At 66.4% G+C, this 21,960-nt stretch overlaps 1 protein-coding gene and 1 long non-coding RNA gene across 5 annotated transcripts; both read left to right on the top strand.

Annotated features, from left to right (window-relative positions):
* Positions 1-345: 345 nt before the first annotated feature.
* On the top strand, positions 346-20,683 carry LOC142601627 (uncharacterized). Its single transcript, XM_075751006.1, has 7 exons — positions 346-611; positions 1,405-1,722; positions 2,792-3,768; positions 4,128-4,340; positions 4,472-4,561; positions 4,646-4,815; positions 20,531-20,683. The coding sequence occupies exons 3-7, from the start codon at positions 3,604-3,606 to the stop codon at positions 20,625-20,627; spliced, it is 735 nt and encodes a 244-aa protein (XP_075607121.1). The 5' UTR covers positions 346-611; positions 1,405-1,722; positions 2,792-3,603; the 3' UTR covers positions 20,628-20,683.
* On the top strand, positions 15,827-19,602 carry LOC142601629 (uncharacterized). 4 transcript variants are annotated; one of them, XR_012835146.1, is made up of 5 exons: positions 15,827-15,986; positions 16,803-16,975; positions 18,219-18,509; positions 18,921-19,184; positions 19,545-19,602. It is a non-coding gene; the product is annotated as an uncharacterized LOC142601629 (long non-coding RNA). The 4 variants fall into 4 exon arrangements; XR_012835148.1 differs by lacking the exon at positions 15,827-15,986 and having other exon boundaries at positions 16,605-16,915; XR_012835145.1 differs by lacking the exon at positions 15,827-15,986 and having other exon boundaries at positions 16,605-16,975.
* Positions 20,684-21,960: the final 1,277 nt, after the last annotated feature.

The following is a 21,960-nucleotide window of genomic DNA, read 5'->3' as shown; positions in this document are numbered from 1 at the left end:
GTGTGTGTGTGTGTGAGTGTGCATGGGGGTGTGTGCATTTCTGTGAGTGTGCATGTGCGTGTGTGTGTGAGTGTGCATGTCTGTGAGTGTGAGTGTGTGAGTGTGCATGTCTGTGAGTGTGAGTGTGTGAGTGTGCATGTCTGTGAGTGTGAGTGTGTGAGTGTGCATGGGGGTGTGTGCATGTGCGTGTGTGTGAGTGTGCACGTGTGAGTGTGCATGTATCTGTGTGCACATGTGTGTGTGCGTGTGTGTGAGTGTGCAGGACGGACCTGTGAGTGTGCCCGTATCTGCGCGTGTGTCCCTGTGCGCGTGTGTCCCTGTGCACGTGTCTGAGCGTGCGCGTGCGTTGCTCGCGGGGGCGCGGCTCGTCCGCTAGGCGGCGCCACCGCCGGCGGGCACTGCTCCCGCCCCGCCCCGCCTCGCCATTGGCTGTTGCCCGGAGGCGCCGGCACCGCCGATTGGTCGGCGCGGGTGGGGCCGCCCCCGCCGGGGCAGGTGCGCGCCGACCCCCGAGGCTTGAACAGGCCCCGGGGCGCGGTACCGCTCGCCGCCGCCAGGGGGCGCCTCCGTCTGCCGCGGGAGCTGCGCGTGACCCGGGGCGGGGGCTGCAGGTACCGGGGGGCCTGAGGGGGGTGGGGGGGCCTGAGGGGGGTCCCTGAGGGGTTGTGGGGGTCCCTGAGGGGTTGTGGGGGTCCCCGAGGGCCGGGGGGGGGGTCCCTGAGGGGTTGTGGGGGTCCTGAGGGGTGTGTGAGGGTCCCGAGTGGCGCAGGTGGAGTCCCGCCGAGCCTGAGGGGTCCCTGAGGGCCGAGGGGGTCCCTGACCGGCGGGGTCGGGCCCTGCCGTGCCCGGGCCCTCGGGGCCCGTCTCCGGGTGACCTGCGGGCCCCGCCGTCCCCTGGCGAACCCCAGGCCGGGGGGGTGGTGGGGCCCGGCCGCGGCTCGGGGAGGGGGTGTCCGGGCCGGGCGGGCTGTGAGGGGGTGCCCGGGGTCGGGGGTGGTTGTGCCCCCCCCGGGTTGGGGCGCGGGGGGTGTCGGGGCCTGGCCGGGCTGTGGGGGCGGCAGGAGGGGCCGGCTCTGTCCCGGAGCAGCCCCGTGGGGCTCAGCCGGGGTGCGGGGTCCCCCTGCACGGCTGCCGCCTCGGGGGAGGGTGCGCCGGGAGCGACCGGGGTGCGAGGCCGGGGGGGGCTGGGGGGGACTGTCCCCTGCCAACGCCCCCGCGGGGGCTCAGGGGGGCTTGTGCCCCGCTTCTCGTCCCGGCAGCTGCTGCTGCTGCTGCTCTGGGTACCGGGGAGCCTCCCGGGCTGCAGGGTGCCTGGCCCTGCTCCTGGTGCCGGCTGTGCCTGCTGGGGTGACCCAGGAGTTCCCCCTGCTGATGCTCTGCTCCTCCGGGCCTCGTGTTTTACAGGTTGGACAGCCGGGGCGCTCCCGTGGGCGAGGCGTGACGCGTGTGCGGGCATCGCTCGCCCTTCGCCCGTCCTGCGTCGGCACGAGAGACGCTACGCCTGCCCGTCGGCACCGGTCTGTGTTCTGCTGGGCTCCCCGAGCCGCACAGGGGGACGTGACATCTGTCCCGGGACGGTGCTGCAGTTTTGGGGGCCGGTAGTGACTCATTTGTGGGGCAGGCGGCAGGTCCTGCCGCCCTTTGGGGCACGGGGCCCTCCACGCTGCGTATCAGCAAGACAAACCCGTTTGCTGCACCTCTGCTTTTCAGGCTGTGACACAGGTTTGATACACCAACCTTCACCCACACCCCTGACTCTCGGGGCAGGGTTTTGGGCACCTCTGCTGCCTTTGTTGTTCCTAAAGCTGCTGCCTTTGCTCGTCCCCACAGGGACCAAAGCGGCCGGGACACGGGCGTCCCCCCCGTGCGGGCTGAGGGGACGGGGGGGTTTGGGCCACGACGGCGGGTGGGTGCAGGCTCTGCAGCAATGCTGGGAGCCGTGTCTGAGGTCTCCTTTGGTGGAGGTAATGCACTTGTGGTGCAGTTTTACGGTCCCCGTGTAACGCAAGTGCTGCTGGATTTGCCGAGATCCCCAAGTGGGACGTTTTCTCTTGACCGCTCTGGGCTGCGCCCGTTTCCAGCCAGGGCAGGCCAGGGTGCTTTGGGCTGCGCAGGCAGGACGTTCCCTGGACACCGGGGCACGGTCTCGGCATCCGACCCCCGGACTGGAGGCCGACGGCCTGTCGGGATTCCCTGGGGTGCCCCAGCGAGGGGAAGCAGAGATGCTGGTCACCGCCCTGATCAGGGTGAGTAACAGGAGGCAGGACGAGAGCCCCCCCGAGCTGGAGGCACCGGGATGGGCTCCACCTGTCTTCTCTTGCCTGGGCTGGAGCACAGTGTCTTCTGGTTCTCAGCTCCGGGAGTCGGCAGTTACTTTGGAGAAGGGTTTGTGTTCTTCCTTCAAACACCCAAGAGCTGCAGCTGCGGGGGGGGGTTTCGGGGGGGGGGGGGTCAGGTGCCCTGGGCTGCTGGGGGCAGCGGGGCTGGGCCCAGAACTGCTGCAGCGGTTCTTCAGGTCACCCCGACAGGAACAGCCTTTCCGTGGGAGATTCTGAGGAGACCAAGGGTCTCATCAAATGCATTTTGGTTTCCTTTTGCTTAAGGCAGTTTATTAGCTGGTATGTTTAAGCTGCTCTTTACCAGTGCCCTGCGTGTGCTTGCTAGCCACGGGTTATGGTTAAGGTGGAAAGTTAAAACTCAAGAGTCAAGGTTAAAGTTTTGATTTTACACAGCAGTTGTTTGTGTTTGTGCTTTGATTTTTACCACGCTTTTCTTCTCCCCCCCGCCCCAGGTAACGGAGTGTTTTATTGTCCCCTGTGCCTCTCCGAGCCCTTCCTGCCCACGTGCCTGACCCCGCACAAAGGACTTTGCTTCGTGGAAGCCCAGAGCTGTCCCTGAAGGACAAAGAATGTCCCCGAGCATCCGAGGTAAGGCCGGACCCGGCCCCTCTGACGCGCCTTTGAAACCCGGCTGGCGGCGCAGAGAAGCGACTCTGGCAAGACGGACTCCCGGGGCGTCTGGATCGACAGAGCAGCAGCAAGAACGCTGCGGAAACGGAGTTGCTTTGCCGAGTTTTTCTGTGGTCAGTGATGGGTAGTGTGGGTGCCAGTGCTTAGTCAAACGTGTTGGACCCGACCGTTTGAAGGGCGCCAGAACCCCCTTTGGGGTGCCCCAATTTGGCTGGGACGCCCCATGCACGTGAATAACTATTGACTCCTGTAATTCTGTACTTTGCGTCGCAGCCTCTCCCCTCGGTCGGCACGGGCTGCCGGCGGGACAAACCCCTCCGGGCTGGCGCCGGCTCTGCCGGAGCTGAGGAGAGCTCGCACCAGGGGGAACTGGTTTCCACTGGGGTTCAGCCCTTCAGCCCTGCCCAGAGTCATCCTCGCAGGCAGATGCCCAAGCACCGGAGCTGGCAGCGTTAGGCTGCTCCCATGGCGAGGCTTCGGGGTGGCTTTGAGCTCTGTTTGAAGCTGTGGTTTTACCCAAAACCTTCTTTTTCAGCTCAAAACGTGCTGCGGTGGGAGCAGAGGCCGCTTCCGGGACCCGCACCAGCTCCTGCAGCCCCGTTGGTGAAGCCGGCCTGGCCAGGGAGCAGCAGCGATGGCCGTCCCGGTGCTGCCGGTCCCTGGGAGGCGTTGGCGGCACCGGGGATGCCGCGTGGCCGTGCCGACGCAGGGGAAGGCTCATCCCTGTGCCCGGGTGAGGAGCATGGCCCCGAGGCAGCGAGCGCCCAGGGACACCAGCGGGGAGGACGTGCCCGGTGAGGTGAGAGCCCCGAGGCGGCGGCCGAGGGGAGCTGGGTGGTGAAACCGGGGGGCTGTGGCTGCGAGGGGAGTTTGGGGAGGTGGGAGCGGGCGCTGTCGGGGTCCAGCCCAGACCCCACTGGCACTGGTGTGGTGCCAGCCCCGTCCCCAGCCCGGGGCTGCTGGACTCGGTCTGTGCCGCCGCTGGTGCTGCGCAGGGGGAGCGGGTTTTCAGCCAGATCCTGGCTCTCGCCCGCTCTCCTGGGGAGAAACGAGACGTTTCTGGTGTCCCGTCCCCGTCTGTCCCTCCCCTCCCACCACAGGCGTGCGGTGCTGGGTCCGTGCCCTTGATCTCTGACTGTGCCACGTCTGTCTGCACAGGGATGGACGGACAGACGGACAGAGGAGCCCCAGCCACGCCGGGAGCCGCGTGGGGTGCGGAGCCCCGGGAAGAAGCCGGGCTGCCTGCGCCGAGGCCGACGCTGCCGCCTGCCCTGCACGTGGCCCGTCCTGGCTGGGGACAGCCCTGCCTGCGCCCGCCCAGGGACGCTGCGGGGAACCTCGCAGCTCCAGCTCGGCTGCAGTTTCAGGCAGGTTGTTTGGGCCCCGTTTGGTTTTGTTTAGGTGGTTGGTTTGTTGGTTTGGCCTCCCATTTGTTTCAGGTCCAGCTCCTGGACGGCTCCGGTTCACTTTTGGCTCCAGCTCATTTGTGGCTCCTGTTCCAGGTCCAGCTCATGGAGAGCTCCAGCGGGTTTGCAGCTCCAGCCCACGGATGGCTCTGGCTCGGTTCAGCTCCACCTTGTTTGCAGCTTCAGGTTGGTTGTCTCTGTCCCTCTTTTGTTTCTGTTCCACCTTGTTTGCAGCTTCAGCTCGTTGTTTCTGCCCCTGTTTCTTTTCAGGTCCAGCTCCTGGACGGCTCTGGACAGTTTCAGCTCCTGTTTGTGGACGCCTCCAGCTGGTTGTGGCTCCAGCCCATTTGCAGCTTCACCTTCATTGCTTCTGGCCCAGCTCATTTTTCAGCCCTGCCTGCGCCTGCCCAGCTCTGCCCGCCCGGACTGCACAGCCACAGGTCAGTTGTTTGGGTTTGGGTGGTTGGTTTAGTGTTGGTTCGGGCTCCTGTTGGGTTCCTGCACAGCTCTGGGTCAGTTTGGGCTCCAGCTCATTTGTACCTTCAGGTTGGTTGTTTCTGCCCCAGTTTTTTTCAGGTCCAGCTTGTGGATGGCTCCCGTTCAGTTTTGGCTGCAGCTCTGGGACACCTCTAGCTCATTTGCAGCAGCTTCACCTGGATTGTTTCTGGTCCAGCTCGTTTGCAGCTCCAGCTCATTGTTTCTGTCCTTGTTTTTTTCAGGTCCAGCTCCTGGACGGCTCCAGTTCAGTTTTGGCCCCAGCTCATTTGGGGTTCCCATCTCAGGACCAGCTCGTTTGCAGCTCCAGCCCATGGATGACTCTTGATCATTTCAGCTCCAGTTGGTTGTGGTTCCAGCTCGTTTGCAGCTTCAGGTAGGTTGGTTTTGCCCATTTTTCTTTCTCTGCCAGGTTGTTTATGGCTCCAGCTCTTGCGCAGCTTCACCCAATTGTTTCTGCCCCAGCTCATTGTTTCTGCCTCTGTTTCTTTCAGGTCCAGCTCCTGGTCCATTTCGGTTCCAGCTCGTCTCCTCTCCAGGGCAGTTGGTCTCCAGCTCCGTTTGGTGCCTCAGCTCCTCTCCAGCTGCTTCCCAGTTCCAGGGTGCCTGTGCCTCCAGCTCCTGCCCAGTACAGCTCGGGCTTGTTCCAGCGCTCCTGGCTTGTGGCCAGGCCGTAAATCAATCACTGTCACCTCTTGGATATGAATATGACCTGTCATCGCTGTACGCGCGTTGAGGGCGGGGGGATCGTGGTGGTTATGATGTGTGTACCTCGAATAAAGAGTGGGACGAAAGCGGAGAGTGTGCAAAGTGCCTTTTCGCCCAGAGACTATCTCAGACGTTTCATTCGGCCTGGTGCACGCCAGCCTCCCTGGCTTTGGGGACCAACGCGAGCGGACCCCCACCTCCGGCGGGGGCCCACGCACCCTGCCCACCCCCTCCCAGCCCCAGAGCCCGGCGCCCTCCCGCCTCCCCCCACCCGCGGCCACGGCCCCCCCAGCCCCCCTCCGGCCCCCGGCCCCGAGCCCAGAACCGGCCGACGGGGGCTCCGTTCCTGGGCCCGAAGGCGCGGGACTCGCTCTCTGCCCCACGGCCGCGGGGCCCGGGCTCGGCTCTCGGCGCTGCCAAACGGAACGGCCGAGCCCCGGCCCCGGGAGCTGGGCTCCGGGCCCCCGACCCACCCCCCGGCCCCGCGTGTGATGTCGGGACGGGCCCGGGAGCCCCGGCGGTGTCGGGCGGTGCTTGGGAACTGGCCGGGGGGACCCGGGGGAGCGCGGCCGAGCGCGGGGGACGAGGGGGGGGCGCCGGGCTCCGGCCCTCCGGGCTTTATTCCCCGGCGCCCCGACGGCTCCTCCGCCGAGCCACCCGCAGCCACCCGCCCGCCCGCCCGCCGCCCCGACACCCCCCCCCGAACCCGGGGCCGCGGCCCCCAGCGGTACCGCGGCCCCTTCCCCGCCGCGGCCCCTTCGGTCCCCGCCGGCCGCTCCGGGCCGAGCCCCCCCGCGCCTCACCTGGGCCCCGCCGGGGGAGCCCGGCCCGGCCGCTGCCGCCCCGGGACGGCGGGCGGCGCCCCCGGCAGAGAACGAGCAAATGGGGGGGGACGGCGGCCGCGGGGGCTCAAATCTGCTCGGCCCCGCCCCGCGCACGCGCCCCGCCACCCGCCCACTCGCCCCGCGCACCTGGGCCGGACGCCGCGCAGGCGCCCTGCGGCCCCGCCCGCTCCCACCTGGGCTCGGCCCCGCCCCGCGCAGGCGCCCTGCGGCCCCGCCCGCTCCCACCTGGCACAGGCCCCGCCCCGCGCAGGCGCCCTGCGGCCCCGCCCCTCGCACCTGGCGCAGGCCCCGCCCCGCGCACCTGGCGCAGGCCCCGCCCCGCGCAGGCGCCCTGCGGCCCCGCCCCTCGCACCTGGCGCAGGCCCCGCCCCGCGCACGCGCCCTGCGGCCCCGCCCCTCCCGCCCCCGCGCCCCGCCCCGCGCACGCACCGCCTCTTCCGCCGCCAGAACCGCGCCGGCCCCGACCGCGGCGGACGCCGGTACCGGAGCGGGGGCGCTGGGCGGGACCCGCCGCTCGGTTCGCGGGGCTGCGGGCCCGGGGCTTCTCCTGCGGCCTGTGCGGAGCTCGGGGGCGGTGAGGCGGGGCCGGGAGGCGGGGGGGGGCGAGGCCGGGGCTCGCGGGCGCACGGTCCGGGCTTGCGGCCCTGCCGGGGCCGGCGGGGAGTCCCGGGCGGTGTCCGCCTCTCCCCGGGCGGGGCGCGGGGCCTGGGGCAGCGCCGGGGCTGGGACCGCCCGAGCCCGGCCTCGCCGCCTCCGTCCCGGCCCCGCGGGCAGGAGGAGCCGCGCTCCGGGGCCGGGCCTGGGGCGGGGAGCGGGGACCGGCGGCCGGGGCCCGAGTGCCGCGCTGTCCGCTCCGGGGGGTGCCCCGCGGGGGAGCCGGGGCTCTGCTGGGTGCCGGAATAAAGGCGGCGGCTCGGTGGGGCGAATCAAGGAATAAAGGCTGGAAGGGGCGGGCGGCGGCGGGGGGGGATCGGCGGGGCTGCACAGGCCCCGGGGCCGTGTCGGGGGGGCCGGAACCGGAGCGCCGGGGCCGTGTCGGGCCGGAACCGGAGCGCCGGGGCCTGTGGTTCCAGGACACGGCCCCCGGGCTCCGGTTCCAGCCCCCCAGCCCCGGGGCTCTGGCTCAGCCCTACCCCTGCCCACCGGAGCTGGTTGGCAGCCCCCACCCTGCAGCCCCCGGGCTGGAGTTGTGAGCACTGACCTGCAGCCCTTGGCTCTGGTTCTCAGCTCTGAGCCCAGCTCCCAAACACAGGGCTGGGGCTCTGCTTCCAGCCCCCCGGGGGCAGCACTCGGTCTCTCTGGGGGAGCCCCAGAAGTGCCTTAGTGACCCTGGCCCCACAGCTCCCACCATGCAGGACATGGGCTCTGTTCCTAAGCACCAACCCTGGCCAAGTGAGCCTGGCTTCGGGCCCCCAAAACGCAGCACTTGGGCTCTCTCTGTGAGCCCAGACACACAGGGCTTGGGTTCTGCTTCAGCCCCCAAAAGCAGCACTTGGAGTCTCTGGTTTTGTACCACACCACACAGCACTGGGGCTCTCTGTCTCAGCTCTAACACTGCCCAAATGAGCCTGGTTTCAAGCCCCCAAAACGCAGCACTTAGTCTCTCCTGGTGTGCCCTACCACTGGCCCAATGAGCCTTGTTGTGAGCTCCCAAAACGCACGACTTAGCCTCTCTCTCTGAGCAATGGACCTGGCTTCAAGCCCCCAAAACGCAGGACTTAGTCTCCGTTTGTGTGCCCTAACACTGGTTTCAGGGCCTCTGGTTTCAAGCCCCACCCAAATGCAGGACTTTTAGTCTCTTTTAGGGACCTTGGTTTTGAGACACACACACCCCCCCCAATGCAGGACTGACTTAGCCTCTGTTTCTGAGCAATGAACCTGGTTTCAGCCCCCCCAAAATGCAGGACTTAGTCTCCATTTGTATGTGCAAAAACTGGTTTTGGGGCCCTAGTTTCAAGCCCCGGGAACACAGGCCTTGGTCTGTATTTCTGAGCCCTCTGTCTGGCAACAGGGGTTTTGTTTCAAGCCCCCCAAACGCAGCACTTGGTTTCTGGGTTTGAGCTGCAAAAGGCAGGCCTGGGGCTCTCTTTCTCAGCTCTAACACTGACCAAACGTTTCCAGCACTGGGCCTGTGAGTCCAAAACCTGGCGTCGTGGATTCGAGCCCCCAGTACACAGGACTCGGTCTCTCCTTGTGTGCCCTGACACTGGCTGAACGAGCCCGGTTTTGAGCCCCCCCCAAATACAGGACTTGGTTTCTGAGCAACGAGCCCGGTTTCAGGCCCCCAAAACGCAGGACTTGGTCTCTAGTTGTGTGTCTGCAAAAACTGCTTTAGGGACTCTGGTTTTGAGGTTCCCCCACAAACACAGGACTGAGTCTCTGTTTCAAACCCCCAAACACAGGACTTGGTCTTTATTTGTGCACCCAAAAACTGCTTCAGGGACCCTGGTTTTGAGCCCCCCCCCCCCCCCCCCCAATGCAGGACTCAGTCTCTGAGCAATGAGCCCGGTTTCAGGCCCCCCAAACGCAGGACTCTGTGCACACAAATCGAGCCTAAAACGGGTTGAGGGCCTCTGGGTCCCGGCCCCCCAGACGCAGGGCTCAGTCTCTGTCGGGGTGCCCAAAACCTGTCGCAGGGCCCCTGGCCGTGACCCGCAGAGCCCCCCCCGGCAGGACTGACCCGCTCTCTGGCCCTGAGCCCCAGCCCCGGCCCCATGAGCCTGGTGCCCAGCCCCCGGGCGCAGGGCCTGGAAGCACAGCCTGAGCCCTGAGCCTGCCCCAGCGCCCCTGGGCTGGAGCCCCCCCGCCCCCCAAACGCGGGCCCGGTCTCTGGGCCCCGGCCCGGTGCCCCGACTCCGGGTGCCGGAGCCCCGACCCCCCGCAGCCCGTCTCTGCTGCGGAGCCCCGGAACCGGCCGCCGCGCCCGGGCCCAGCCTGCCAAGCGCAGCCCCGGGCTCCGTGCTGAGCCCCGGCGCCCCGAGCCCCCAGACCCGGCTGCCGAGCCCCCCACACACACACCGCGGGTGGGGCCGGGGCCGGTCCCGGGAGCCCCGGCGGGGCTGGGCGACGGGCCGGGGGCAGCGGCTGGGGCTGGGCCGGGGGCGCCGGGCTCCGGCCCTCCGGGCTTTATTCCCCGGCGCCCCGCGCCCGCCCGCAGCCCCCGGAGGCGCCGGCAGCCCCGGCAGAGCCGCCCCGGGCCGGGCCGGGCCCCCCGCGCCGCCCGCACTCACCGCTCCGGCAGAGCCGCCACCGCCACAGCGCCCTGCGCCTGCGCCTGGCCCCGCCCCGCGCCCCGCCCACGCCTTTTATGGACAGCGCCCCGCCCCACGGGGCCGCCCCGGGTCCCGCCGCCCGCCCGCCCGCCCTGCTCGCTCCCTCCCGGGAACCCGGGAACCCGACCGCCCCCCGGGGCACAAAAGGGGGGTCCCGAGCGCCTCGGCAGGCTCCGTCGGGCCCCTTGTCCCTGCCGGCGCTCAGACAGCCTGCCCTGCCCGTGCCAAGCCTTTCCCTCCGCCCGGCCAGAGCAGAGAGGCCCCCCCGGCCCAGTCCGGGTCCCGGTCCCGTCCCCGCACCCCCCCGCTCCCGCCTGCTCCCGGCTCCTGCGGCTGAGCACACGGAGCAGCGGGGCCGGGGGGATGCCGAGCCCCGACACCCACCTCGCCTTAGGAGCGGCTTAGGAGCGGCTGCCCGGCCCGGCCCCGCCGCGGGACGTTCCCTAGGCCGAGCCTAAAGCCGCTTCCCGGGCAAAGCCCCCCGGCTGCAAAGACACGGGCGGGACTCGCTCCGACGCCCTTACCGAGAGCCCGCGGCAGCGGAGCCACGGCCAGACCCGGCCCAGGCAGCCAGCGGGGTCCCGGGCACCAGCACCCCCCCGGCCCCCCACCCCGGCCGAGCCCCGAGCAGGCTCAGCCCAGCCCCCACCCGCGGGGAGAGCCTCAGCACCGGCCCCGAGAGGCGGCGGCTGCTGCTGCTGGTGCTGCTGGTGCTGCTGGTGCTGCTGGTGCTGCTGGTGCTGCTGGTGCTGCTGGTGCCGGTGCTGCAGGGCCCGCAGAGCTCGGGGCAGGCCCGGGAGGTGCTGCCCCCCCCGCACGGGGAGAGCCCCGGCACCCCCGAACCGAACAGCTTCGCCCCCCGCTCGGGCTCCCGGGGCCGCCGGCAAAGCGCGAAGGCGTCCCCGGCCGGGGAGCGATCCCGAGCGACTCTTCTCCCCCAGAACCGGCCCCGGAGGCCCCCGCGGCTCCTCGGCGCCAGGCCGGGGGGGTGGGGGTGGGGGTCCCGGAGCCAAACCGGCGGCCCCGACCCCCTCCCCGCACCCCCGCGGCCCAAAAGCCCCCAGGGCCGCCGGGGCCGCCCCTTCCCCCCCTCCCTCCCTCCCCCGGGGGCGGGTCCTGGCCCATCGCCCGCGGAGAGCCCGCACCTGGGGGGGGACCGGGAAACCGGAGGGGAAAGGGGAAAGGGGAGGGGAAAGGGAAAAGTAAATAAAGAGAAAGACATTGAATAGAGAGAAAAAAAGAGGAAAAACATGAAATAAGGAGAAAAAAGTGGAAAAACATGAAATAAGGAGAAAAAAGAGAAAAAACATGGAATAAGGAGGAAAAAAGAGGAAAAAACATGAAATAAAGAGAAAAAAGAGAAAAAACATGAAATAAGGAGAAAAAAAGAGGAAAAAACATGAAATAAAGAGAAAAAAGAGAAAAAATATGAAATAAAGAGAAAAAAGACAGAAAACATGAAATAAGGAGAAAAAAAAATTAAAAGAGAAAAAAACCAGAAAACATAAAAAGGAAAGTAAAAGAAAAAGGAAAGAAGATAAAACAGGAAAATAACTTCAAAGAGAGAAAAAAGAGAGCGAATGAAACAAAGCACAAAACGAAGAGGCAGAGGTGCAAAAGCAGCCAAGGGAGCAGCAGCCCCTCACCCCACCCCACGGGCAGCTGCTGGTGGGGAAAAAGCTGCTGAAGCAGCAAAACTGACCCCGCAAAGCACCTGCCTGGGGAAAAAATACAGCCCACAACCAAAACAAACACCCAAACCCCCCCAACCAAACAGAAAGGCCCCAAACCAGCCGTGCCCAAATAAAGACATGCCCAAAAGCGAGAGCCCAGCAGCAGCGAGCTCCCCGAGGTGCAGAGCACCCTTTGGGGAGGGGGCAGGTTCTGGGGCCTCGGGCTGCCGCCCCGCTCGGGCGGCTTTTAGTGCCTTCACGGCACGGGGAGCCAGCAAGGCAGCCGGGGGCACAGCTGTCTCCATAGCTAGCTATATATCTATACCTACAGCTATACGTCTCCTCTACCTGTGCCCCGTAGCTGCCAGGGGTGCCCGTGCCGCGATGCCCCGTGGGGGGGTGTACCCCCCACTCCGCGGCTCCTCACCCCGGGGCCGGGGCAGCGTCTGGCCCCAGACTCGGGGCGGCTGCAAACCGGAGCTGGGCCTCAGCCAGAGCTGCCCGTGGGGTGACGGGACGGACCCAGCTGCAGGGGGGCAGGTTTTGGCTTCCGCCCGTCCCTCCGCACCCCGCTCGTGGGCACGCAGCCCTTCCCAGGCTTCCCGCTCGTCCCCGGGAGCGGAGAACAAGCCCCGTGGGGGCACTGGGGGGGGCGGCTCTTTTCCCCTCCCTCTCCCGTCCTCCCGCTAAAGATTTGTTGCGGGGGTTTCTCCAAAAGGCACCTCCGGGTGCGGCAGCGTCCCCCCGAACCCCGGGGCACGCCGTGGGGAAAGGCCCTGGCGACGGTGGGTTCCTCCGGCGGTGCTGAGCACGGGGTGGGGACAAAAGGGCCTTTGGGATGCTTTTGGGGAGGACGTCGGGGGCTGCTCTTCCCCACGGAGATGGGCTCGGCGGGGGTGAGGAGCACCCCAGGGCTCAGCCCGTGGCCACTAGCCACCGGCTAACGACCAGGCGAGGCCGGGACGTGGGTTCAGCAGTTTATTCACAGGCTGAGGGGAGGGTTCCTCGGGCAGGAGGCTCCGGCTTCCGGGGACGGCGTGTCACCTCCCGGGCAGGCGGCAGTGGATGGCCGGGACACCCCTGCGTGGTAGGATGCAGGTGCCGTAATTATGGTGCCCTCCTCCTGCTCCTCATCCTCTTCCTCATCGGAGATCGGCGACCTGGGGGAGAATGGAGCCGCCCATGAGTCTCCCCACCCGGCTCCTCCTGCCTCGCCGCCCCTCCATCGCCCACCGCCGCCTCCCCGGGACATCCCCGTGGCGTCTGGGGATGGCCCCCCGCTTTCAGCCCACCTCGGCCTCGCCTCCTCCGGCTGTAGGTCAGCTGCCGCCGCCGCCTGGTGCGGAGTCCCCTCCGGCGGCTGCTCCGGCGGCGGCTGCGGCCACGCTGGAAGCTGGCCATGCCTGCTGCTGCTGCTGCTGGTCCTGGCTTTGTGGGGGCCCCGCTGCGGTTCCCCCAGGTATAGAAGGCAGATGGTTGTGATGTGCGATGACATCATAGTGTTGGGTCGTGATGCAAGGGGGTGGGCAGCTATCTATCCATCCATCCACCCATCCATCCACCCATCCACCCATCCACCCATCCACCCACCCACCCATCCATCCACCCGTCGCTACAGGAGAAGACCAAGGGGCTTTGCCCCGATAACCCACCCCAGCGCAGTTCTCCCACCGACGGCGGGCTGGGGGACAAACCTCCCCCCTGTTTCTCCCCCAGGCACCAAATCCGGGCCGGGGCGCCGGGGCTCGGCCGTCCCAAGCCCCGCAGCCCACTCCCGGCTCCCCGGCTCTGCCCGTCCCCCTCTGCGCGGCCGCGGCGGCTCCCAGCCCGCCGTCCGGCACCCTTCCTCCCCCACCGCCCCGGCTGTCGGGGGACCCTCTCCTGGGGGGCAGGCAGCCACGTGCCGGGGCCCAGGGCTGGCGAGGGAGGGACGTGGGCTGGCGGATGAGCACCGGCATCCTCGTGCAACGGGAGTCCGACTCCGGAGCGTTAAAAATACCGCTGCCCTCGCCAACTTCCGGCCAAAAAGACAAGCGCCCAGGCGTCGGGCCGCTCCCGGCAGACCGAGACGGGGCTCATCTCGGGGGCGACGACGCCAAAAGGCATTTGCAAAGCTAGGCCTGAATATCCCACCTCGACTCCTCGTTATTTTTTCCCCAGTGAACTCCCCCAGACCGTATTGCCTTGGAGGACTGAAAGCGAATCCGCGAGGTTCGTTGAACGGCCGTCGAACACCGACGCCGCTTTCAGGCGGGCTGCTGACGTCGTGGTGGTGGGGTGACCCGGGCTGGGGGCCAGGTGCCCCCCAGAGCCGCTCTGTCGGTGTCCAGCCTGCGCTGGACGGGGGAGGAAAGGTGTAACGAAACGGGGTGGGTCGAGAGAAGGGCAGGGAGAGATCACTCACTAATTGTCGTCACAGGCAAACCAGACTGAACTGAGAAATTCATCTGATTTATTACCGAGCAAAACACAGCAGAGCAATGAGCAATAACCCCAAATCTCAGGCCCCGTCCCCCCACCCCTCCCTCCCCCCCAGACCCAACTTCACTCCCCATTTCTCTCCCTCCCCCCCAGCGGCACAGGGGGACGGGGAATGGGGGTTACGGTCAGTTCAGCACACGGTGTTTCTGCCGCTTCTTCATCCTCGGGGGGAGGACTCCTCTCATCGTTCCCCTGCTCCAGCGTGGGGTCCCTCTCACGGGAGACAGTCCTTCACCAACTGCTCCAGCGTGGGGCCCCCACGGGGTCACAGCCTCCTTCAGGTGCCTCCACCTGCTCTGGTATAGGGCCCTCCACGGGCTGCAGGTGGAATCTCTACACCCCCTCATCCTCCCTCCATGGGCTGCAGGGGGACAGCCTGCTCCATCATCATCCTCCTCCATGGGCTGCAGGGGGATCTCTGCTCCGGCGCCTGGAGCACCTCCTGCCCCTCCTCCTGCACTGACCTGGGGGTCTGCAGAGTTTCTCACATCTTCTCACTCCTCTCTCCACCTGCAAAAGCTCTCTCTGACTGGTTTTCTCTTTATAAACACGTTATCCCAGAGGTGCCGATTGTCTGGGCCTTGGCCAGCGGCGGGTCCCTCTTGGAGCCGGCTGGCATCGGCTCTGTCAGACACAGGGGAAGGTTCTGGCAGCTTCTCACAGAAGCCCCCCCGTACCCCCCGCTACCAAAACCTTGCCACGCAAACCCACCCCAGTAACGCCGACAGAGCCCCGTGAACCCGGAGGACGAACAAACTCGCACCCCACGGCCGCAGGAAAGCGGAGCCCCCCCAGACACAGGCAGAGCCCCCCAGTACCTACGCAGCAGTCCCAGGCGGGCCCGTACCACCCCCCCGGCGGCGGCAGCACCCGCAGCCGGCACCCGGCCCAGCCCGGCTCGCGAGGCGAGAGAGAGCTCCCGGCCCGGGCCCGGCCGCAGGGACCCAGCCGCCCCCCCGGCCGCAGCTGAAATACCGAGCCGGGGCCAATGGGGCGGGGGGGGGGGGGGCGGGCGCCCCGCGGGCGCCGCGGAGGGACGGGAGCCCCGGTCCCGCGCTCGGCCGAGGGTCGCGGAGGTCGTCGCGCGCCCGGGCTGCGGCGTGGGGCGTGTCACGGCCCCGCCTGGGCCGCGCGAGGGAGAGACCCGCTGACGGCGGGATTCCTGCCGGGGACAACGTCAGCCGGCCCTGCTTGGCTGGACGGGCTGGGGGGTGCGCGTGTGCCTGAGGGGGCGTTGGGGTGCCTGGGGGGGTGCGTGGGGGGGGTGTCGGTGCCTCTGTGTGCGCGTGTGTGTGAGTGTGTGAGTGTGCATGGGGGTGTGTGTGTGCGTGTGTGTGAGTGTGAGTGTGTGAGTGTGCATGTCTGTGAGTGTGCGTGTGTGTGTGTGAGTGTGTGTGAGTGTGCATGGGGGTGTGTGCATGTCTGTGAGTGTGCATGTGTGTGTGTGTGTGAGTGTGCATGGGGGTGTGTGCATGTATGTGAGTGTGCATGTGTGTGTGTGTGAGTGTGCATGGGGGTGTGTGCATGTCTGTGAGTGTGCATGTGCGTGTGTGTGTGAGTGTGCATGTCTGTGAGTGTGCATGTGCGTGTGTGTGTGAGTGTGCATGTCTGTGAGTGTGAGTGTGTGAGTGTGCATGGGGGTGTGTGCATGTGCGTGTGTGTGAGTGTGCACGTGTGAGTGTGCATGTATCTGTGTGCACATGTGTGTGTGCGTGTGTGTGAGTGTGCACGTGTGAGTGTGCATGTATCTGTGTGCACATGTGTGTGTGCGTGTGTGTGAGTGTGCAGGACGGACCTGTGAGTGTGCCCGTATCTGCGCGTGTGTCCCTGTGCGCGTGTGTCCCTGTGCACGTGTCTGAGCGTGCGCGTGCGTTGCTCGCGGGGGCGCGGCTCGTCCGCTAGGCGGCGCCACCGCCGGCGGGCACTGCTCCCGCCCCGCCCCGCCTCGCCATTGGCTGTTGTCGGGAGGCGCCGGCACCGCCGATTGGTCGGCGCGGATGGGGCCGCCCCCGCCGGGGCAGGTGCGCGCCGACCCCCGAGGCTTGAACAGGCCCCGGGGCGCGGTACCGCTCGCCGCCGCCAGGGGGCGCCTCCGTCTGCCGCGGGAGCTGCGCGTGACCCGGGGCGGGGGCTGCAGGTACCGGGGGGGCTGAGGGGGGTGGGGGGGCCTGAGGGGGGGTCCCTGAGGGGTTGTGGGGGTCCCTGAGGGCCGGGGGGGTCCCTGAGGGGTCTGTGAGGGTCCCGAGTGTGGTGTAGGGGGAGTCCCTGAGGGCCGTGGGGGGTCCCCGAGTGCTGTGTGAGGGTCCCGAGTGGCGCAGGGGGAGTCCCGCCGAGCCTGAGGGGTCCCTGAGGGCCGAGGGGGTCCCTGACCGGCGGGGTCGGGCCCTGCCGTGCCCGGGCCCTCGGGGCCCGTCTCCGGGTGACCTGCGGGCCCCGCCGTCCCCTGGCGAACCCCAGGCCGGGGGGGTGGTGGGGCCCGGCCGCGGCTTGGGGAGGGGGTGTCCGGGCCGGGCGGGCTGTGAGGGGGTGCCCGGGGTCGGGGGTGGTTGTGCCCCCCCCGGGTTGGGGCGCGGGGGGTGTCGGGGCCCGGCCGGGCTGTGGGGGCGGCAGGAGGGGCCGGCTCTGTCCCGGAGCAGCCCCGTGGGGCTCAGCCGGGGTGCGGGGTCCCCCTGCACGGCTGCCGCCTCGGGGGAGGGTGCGCCGGGAGCGACCGGGGTGCGAGGCCGGGGGGGGCTGGGGGGGACCGTCCCCTGCCAACGCCCCCGCGGGGGCTCAGGGGGGCTTGTGCCCCGCTTCTCGTCCCGGCAGCTGCTGCTGCTGCTGCTCTGGGTACCGGGGAGCCTCCCGGGCTGCAGGGTGCCTGGCCCTGCTCCTGGTGCCGGCTGTGCCTGCTGGGGTGACCCAGGAGTTCCCCCTGCTGATGCTCTGCTCCTCCGGGCCTCGTGTTTTACAGGTTGGACAGCCGGGGCGCTCCCGTGGGCGAGGCGTGACACGTGTGCGGGCACCGCTCGCCCTTCGCCCGTCCTGCGTCGGCACGAGAGACGCTACGCCTGCCCGTCGGCACCGGTCTGTGTTCTGCTGGGCTCCCCGAGCCGCACAGGGGGACGTGACATCTGTCCCGGGACGGTGCTGCAGTTTTGGGGGCCGGTAGTGACTCATTTGTGGGGCAGGCGGCAGGTCCTGCCGCCCTTTGGGGCACGGGGCCCTCCACGCTGCGTATCAGCAAGACAAACCCGTTTGCTGCACCTCTGCTTTTCAGGCCACGACACAGGTTTGTTACACCAACCTTCACCCACACCCCCGGCTCTCGGGGCAGGGTTTCGGGCACCTCTGCTGCCTTTGTTGTTCCTAAAGCTGCTGCCTTTGCTCGTCCCCACAGGGACCAAAGCGGCCGGGACACGGGCATCCCCCCCGTGCGGGCTGAGGGGACGGGGGGGTTTTGGGCCACGACGGCGGGCGCTGCCGTGCCGTGAGGGCTGGCGGGTGGGCGCAGGCTCTGCAGCAATGCTTGGAGCCGTGTCTGAGGTCTCCTTTGGTGGAGGTAATGCACTTGTGGTGCAGTTTTACAGTCCCCGTGTAACGCAAGTGCTGCTGGATTTGCCGAGATCCCCAAGTGGGACGTTTTCTCTTGACCGCTCTGGGCTGCGCCCGTTTCCAGCCAGGGCAGGCCAGGGTGCTTTGGGCTGCGCAGGCGGGACGTTCCCTGGACACCGGGGCACGGTCTCGGCATCCGACCCCCGGACTGGAGGCCGACGGCCTGTCGGGATTCCCTGGGGTGCCCCAGCGAGGGGAAGCAGAGACGCTGGTCACCGCCCTGATCAGGGTGAGTAACAGGAGGCAGGAGGAGAGCCCCCCCGAGCTGGAGGCACCGGGATGGGCTCCACCTGTCTTCTCTTGCCTGGGCTGGAGCACAGTGTCTTCTGGTTCTCAGCTCCGGGAGTCGGCAGTTACTTTGGAGAAGGGTTTGTGTTCTTCCTTCAAACACCCAAGAGCTGCAGCTGCGGGGGGGGGTTTCGGGGGGGGGGGGTGTCAGGTGCCCTGGGCTGCTGGGGGCAGCGGGACTGGGCCCAGAACTGCTGCAGCGGTTCTTCAGGTCACCCCGACAGGAACAGCCTTTCTGTGGGAGTTTCTGAGGAGACCAAGGGTCTCATCAAATGCATTTTGGTTTCCTTTTGCTTAAGGCAGTTTATTAGCTGGTATGTTTAAGCTGCTCTTTACCAGTGCCCTGCGTGTGCTTGCTAGCCACGGGTTATGGTTGAGGTGGAAAGTTAAAACTCAAGAGTCAAGGTTAAAGTTTTGATTTTACACAGCAGTTGTTTGTGTTTGTGCTTTGATTTTTACCACGCTTTTCTTCTCCCCCCCGCCCCAGGTAACGGAGTGTTTTATTGTCCCCTGTGCCTCTCCGAGCCCTTCCTGCCCATGTGCCTGACCCCGCACAAAGGACTTTGCTTCGTGGAAGCCCAGAGCTGTCCCTGAAGGACAAAGAATGTCCCCGAGCATCCGAGGTAAGGCCGGACCCGGCCCCTCTGACGCGCCTTTGAAACCCGGCTGGCGGCGCAGAGAAGCGACTCTGGCAAGACGGACTCCCGGGGCGTCTGGATCGACAGAGCAGCAGCAAGAACGCTGCAGAAACGGAGTTGCTTTGCCGAGTTTTTCTGTGGTCAGTGATGGGTAGTGTGGGTGCCAGTGCTTAGTCAAACGTGTTGGACCCGAACGTTTGAAGGGTGCCAGAACCCCCTTTGGGGTGCCCCAATTTGGCTGGGACGCCCCATGCACGTGAGTAACTATTGACTCCTGTAATTCTGTACTTTGCGTCGCAGCCTCTCCCCTCAGTCGGCACGGGCTGCCGGCGGGACAAACCCCTCCGGGCTGGCGCCGGCTCTGCTGGAGCCGGGGAGAGCTCGCACCAGGGGGAACTGGTTTCCACTGGGGTTCAGCCCTTCAGCCCTGCCCAGCGTCATCCTCGCGCAAGCACAGAGCTGGCAGCGTTTGGCTGCTCCCATGGCAGAGGCTTGGGGTGGCTTTGAGCTCTGTTTGAAGCTGTGGTTTTACCCAAAACCTTCTTTTTCAGCTCATAATGCGCTGCGGTTGGAGCAGAGGCCGCTTCCGGGACCCGCACCAGCTCCTGCAGCCCCGTTGGTGAAGCCGGCCTGGCCAGGGAGCAGCAGCGATGGCCGTCCCGGTGCTGCCGGTCCCTGGGAGGTGTTGGCGGCACCGGGGATGCCGCGTGGCCGTGCCGACGCAGGGGAAGGCTCATCCCTGTGCCCGGGTGAGGAGCACGGCCCCGAGGCAGCGAGCGCCCAGGGACACCGGCGGGGAGGACGTGCCCGGTGAGGTGAGAGCCCCGAGGCGGCGGCCGAGGGGAGCTGGGTGGTGGGACTGGGGGGGCCGTGGCTGCGAGGGGAGTTTGGGGAGGTGGGAGCGGGCGCTGTCGGGGTCCAGCCCAGACCCCACTGGCACTGGTGTGGTGCCAGCCCCGTCCCCAGCCCGGAGCTGCTGGACTCGGTCTGTGCCACCGCTGCTGCTGCGCAGGGGGAGCGGGTTTTCAGCCAGATCCTGGCTCTCGCCCGCTCTCCTGGGGAGAAACGAGACGTTTCTGGTGTCCCGTCCCCGTCCGTCCCCCCCCTCCCACCACAGGCGTGCGGTGCTGGGTCCGTGCCCTTGATCTCTGACTGTGCCACGTCTGTCTGCACAGGGATGGACGGACAGACGGACAGAGGAGCCCCAGCCACGCCGGGAGCTGCATGGGGTGCCGCCGCGAGGCCGACGCTGCCGCCTGCCCTGCACGTGGCCCGTCCTGGCTGGGGACAGCCCTGCCTGCGCCCGCCCAGGGACGCTGCGGGGAACCTCGCAGCTCCAACTCGGCTGCAGTTTCAGGCAGGTTGTTTGGGCCCCGTTTGGTTTTGTTTAGGTGGTTGGTTTGTTGGTTTGGCCTCCCATTTGTTTCAGGTCCAGCTCCTGGACGGCTCCGGTTCACTTTTGGCTCCAGCTCATTTGTGGCTCCTGTTTCAGGTCCAGCTCATGGAGAGCTCCAGCGGGTTTGCAGCTCCAGCCCACGGATGGCTCTGGCTCGGTTCAGCTCCACCTTGTTTGCAGCTTCAGGTTGGTTGTCTCTGTCCCTCTTTTGTTTCTGTTCCACCTTGTTTGCAGCTTCAGCTCATTGTTTCTGCCCCTGGTTTTTCAGGTCCAGCTCCTGGACGGCTCTGGACAGTTTCAGCTCCTGTTTGTGGACGCCTCCAGCTGGTTGTGGCTCCAGCCCATTTGCAGCTTCACCTTCATTGCTTCTGGCCCAGCTCATTTTTCAGCCCTGCCTGCGCCTGCCCAGCTCTGCCTGCCCGGACTGCGCAGCCACAGGTCAGTTGTTTGGGTTTGGGGGGTTGGTTTAGTGTTGGTTCGGGCTCCTGTTGGTTTCCTGGACAGCTCTGGCTCCAGCTCATTTGCGGCTCCTCTTTCAGGTCCAGCTCATTTCAGCTCCTGTTTGTAGATGGCTCCAGCTCATTTGTACCTTCAGGTTGGTTGTTTCTGCCCCAGTTTTTTTCAGGTCCAGCTTGTGGATGGCTCCCGTTCAGTTTTGGCTGCAGCTCTTGGACACCTCTAGCTCATTTGCAGCTTCATCTTCATTGTTTCTGGTCCAGCTCATTTGCAGCTCCAGCTCATTGTGTCTGCCCCTGTTTTTTTCAGGTCCAGCTCCTGGATGGCTCCAGTGCAGTTTTGGCTGCAGCTCTTGGACACCTCCAGCTCCTGGATGGCTCTGGCTAATTACAGCTCCTGTTTGTAGATGGCTCCAGCTCATCCAGCTCATTTGTAGCTTCAGGTTGGTTGTTTCTGCCCCCATTCTTGTTTCTGGTCCAGTTGGTGGATGGCTCTGTCTCGTTCGGAGCTTCAGCTCATTGTTTCTGCCCCTGGTTTTTTTCAGGTCCAGCTCCTGGACGGCTCTGGACAGCTTCAGCTCCTGTTTGTGGACGCCTCCAGCTGCTTCTGGCTCCACCTCATTTGTAGCTTCACCTTCATTGTTTCTGCGCCTGCCCAGCTCTGCCTGCCCGGACTGCGCAGCCACAGGTCAGTTGTTTGGGTTTGGGTGGTTGGTTTAGTGTTGGTTCGGGCTCCTGTTGGGTTCCTGCACAGCTCCGGGTCAGTTTGGGCTCCAGCTCGTTTGTACCTTCAGGTTGGTTGTTTCTGCCCCAGTTTTTTTCAGGTCCAGTTTGTGGATGGCTCCCGTTCAGTTTTGGCTGCAGCTCTGGGACACCTCTAGCTCATTTGCAGCAGCTTCACCTGGATTGTTTCTGGTCCAGCTCATTGTTTCTGTCCTTGTTTTTTTCAGGTCCAGCTCCTGGACGGCTCCAGTTCAGTTTTGGCCCCAGCTCATTTGGGGTTCCCATCTCAGGACCAGCTCGTTTGCAGCTCCAGCCCATGGATGGCTCTTGATCATTTCAGCTCCAGTTGGTTGTGGTTCCAGCTCGTTTGCAGCTTCAGGTAGGTTGGTTTTGCCCATTTTTCTTTCTCTTCCAGGTTGTTTATGGCTCCAGCTCTTGTGCAGCTTCACCCAATTGTTTCTGCCCCAGCTCATTGTTTCTGCCTCTGTTTCTTTCAGGTCCAGCTCCTGGTCCATTTCGGTTCCAGCTCGTCTCCTCTCCAGGGCAGTTGGTCTCCAGCTCCGTTTGGTGCCTCAGCTCCTCTCCAGCTGCTTCCCAGTTCCAGGGTGCCTGTGCCTCCAGCTCCTGCCCAGTACAGCTCGGGCTTGTTCCAGCGCTCCTGGCTTGTGGCCAGGCCGTAAATCAATCACTGTCACCTCTCGGATATGAATATGACCTGTCATCGCTGTACGCGCGTTGAGGGCGGGGGGGTCGTGGTGTTGATGATGTGTGTACCTCGAATAAAGAGTGGGACGAAAGCGGAGAGTGTGCAAAGTGCCTTTTCGCCCAGAGACTATCTCAGACGTTTCATTCGGCCTGGTGCATGCCAGCCTCCCTGGCTTTGGGGACCAACGCGAGCGGACCCCCACCTCCGGCGGGGGCCCACGCACCCTGCCCACCCCCTCCCAGCCCCAGAGCCCGGCGCCCTCCCGCCTCCCCCCACCCGCGGCCACGGCCCCCCCAGCCCCCCTCCGGCCC

This window comes from Balearica regulorum, chromosome 4 (genome assembly GCF_011004875.1).
Source record: "Balearica regulorum gibbericeps isolate bBalReg1 chromosome 4, bBalReg1.pri, whole genome shotgun sequence".
Lineage (NCBI taxonomy): Eukaryota > Metazoa > Chordata > Aves > Gruiformes > Gruidae > Balearica > Balearica regulorum.
Note: the sequence above shows the minus strand (reverse complement) of the source record. Positions and strands in the feature narration are given on the sequence as shown.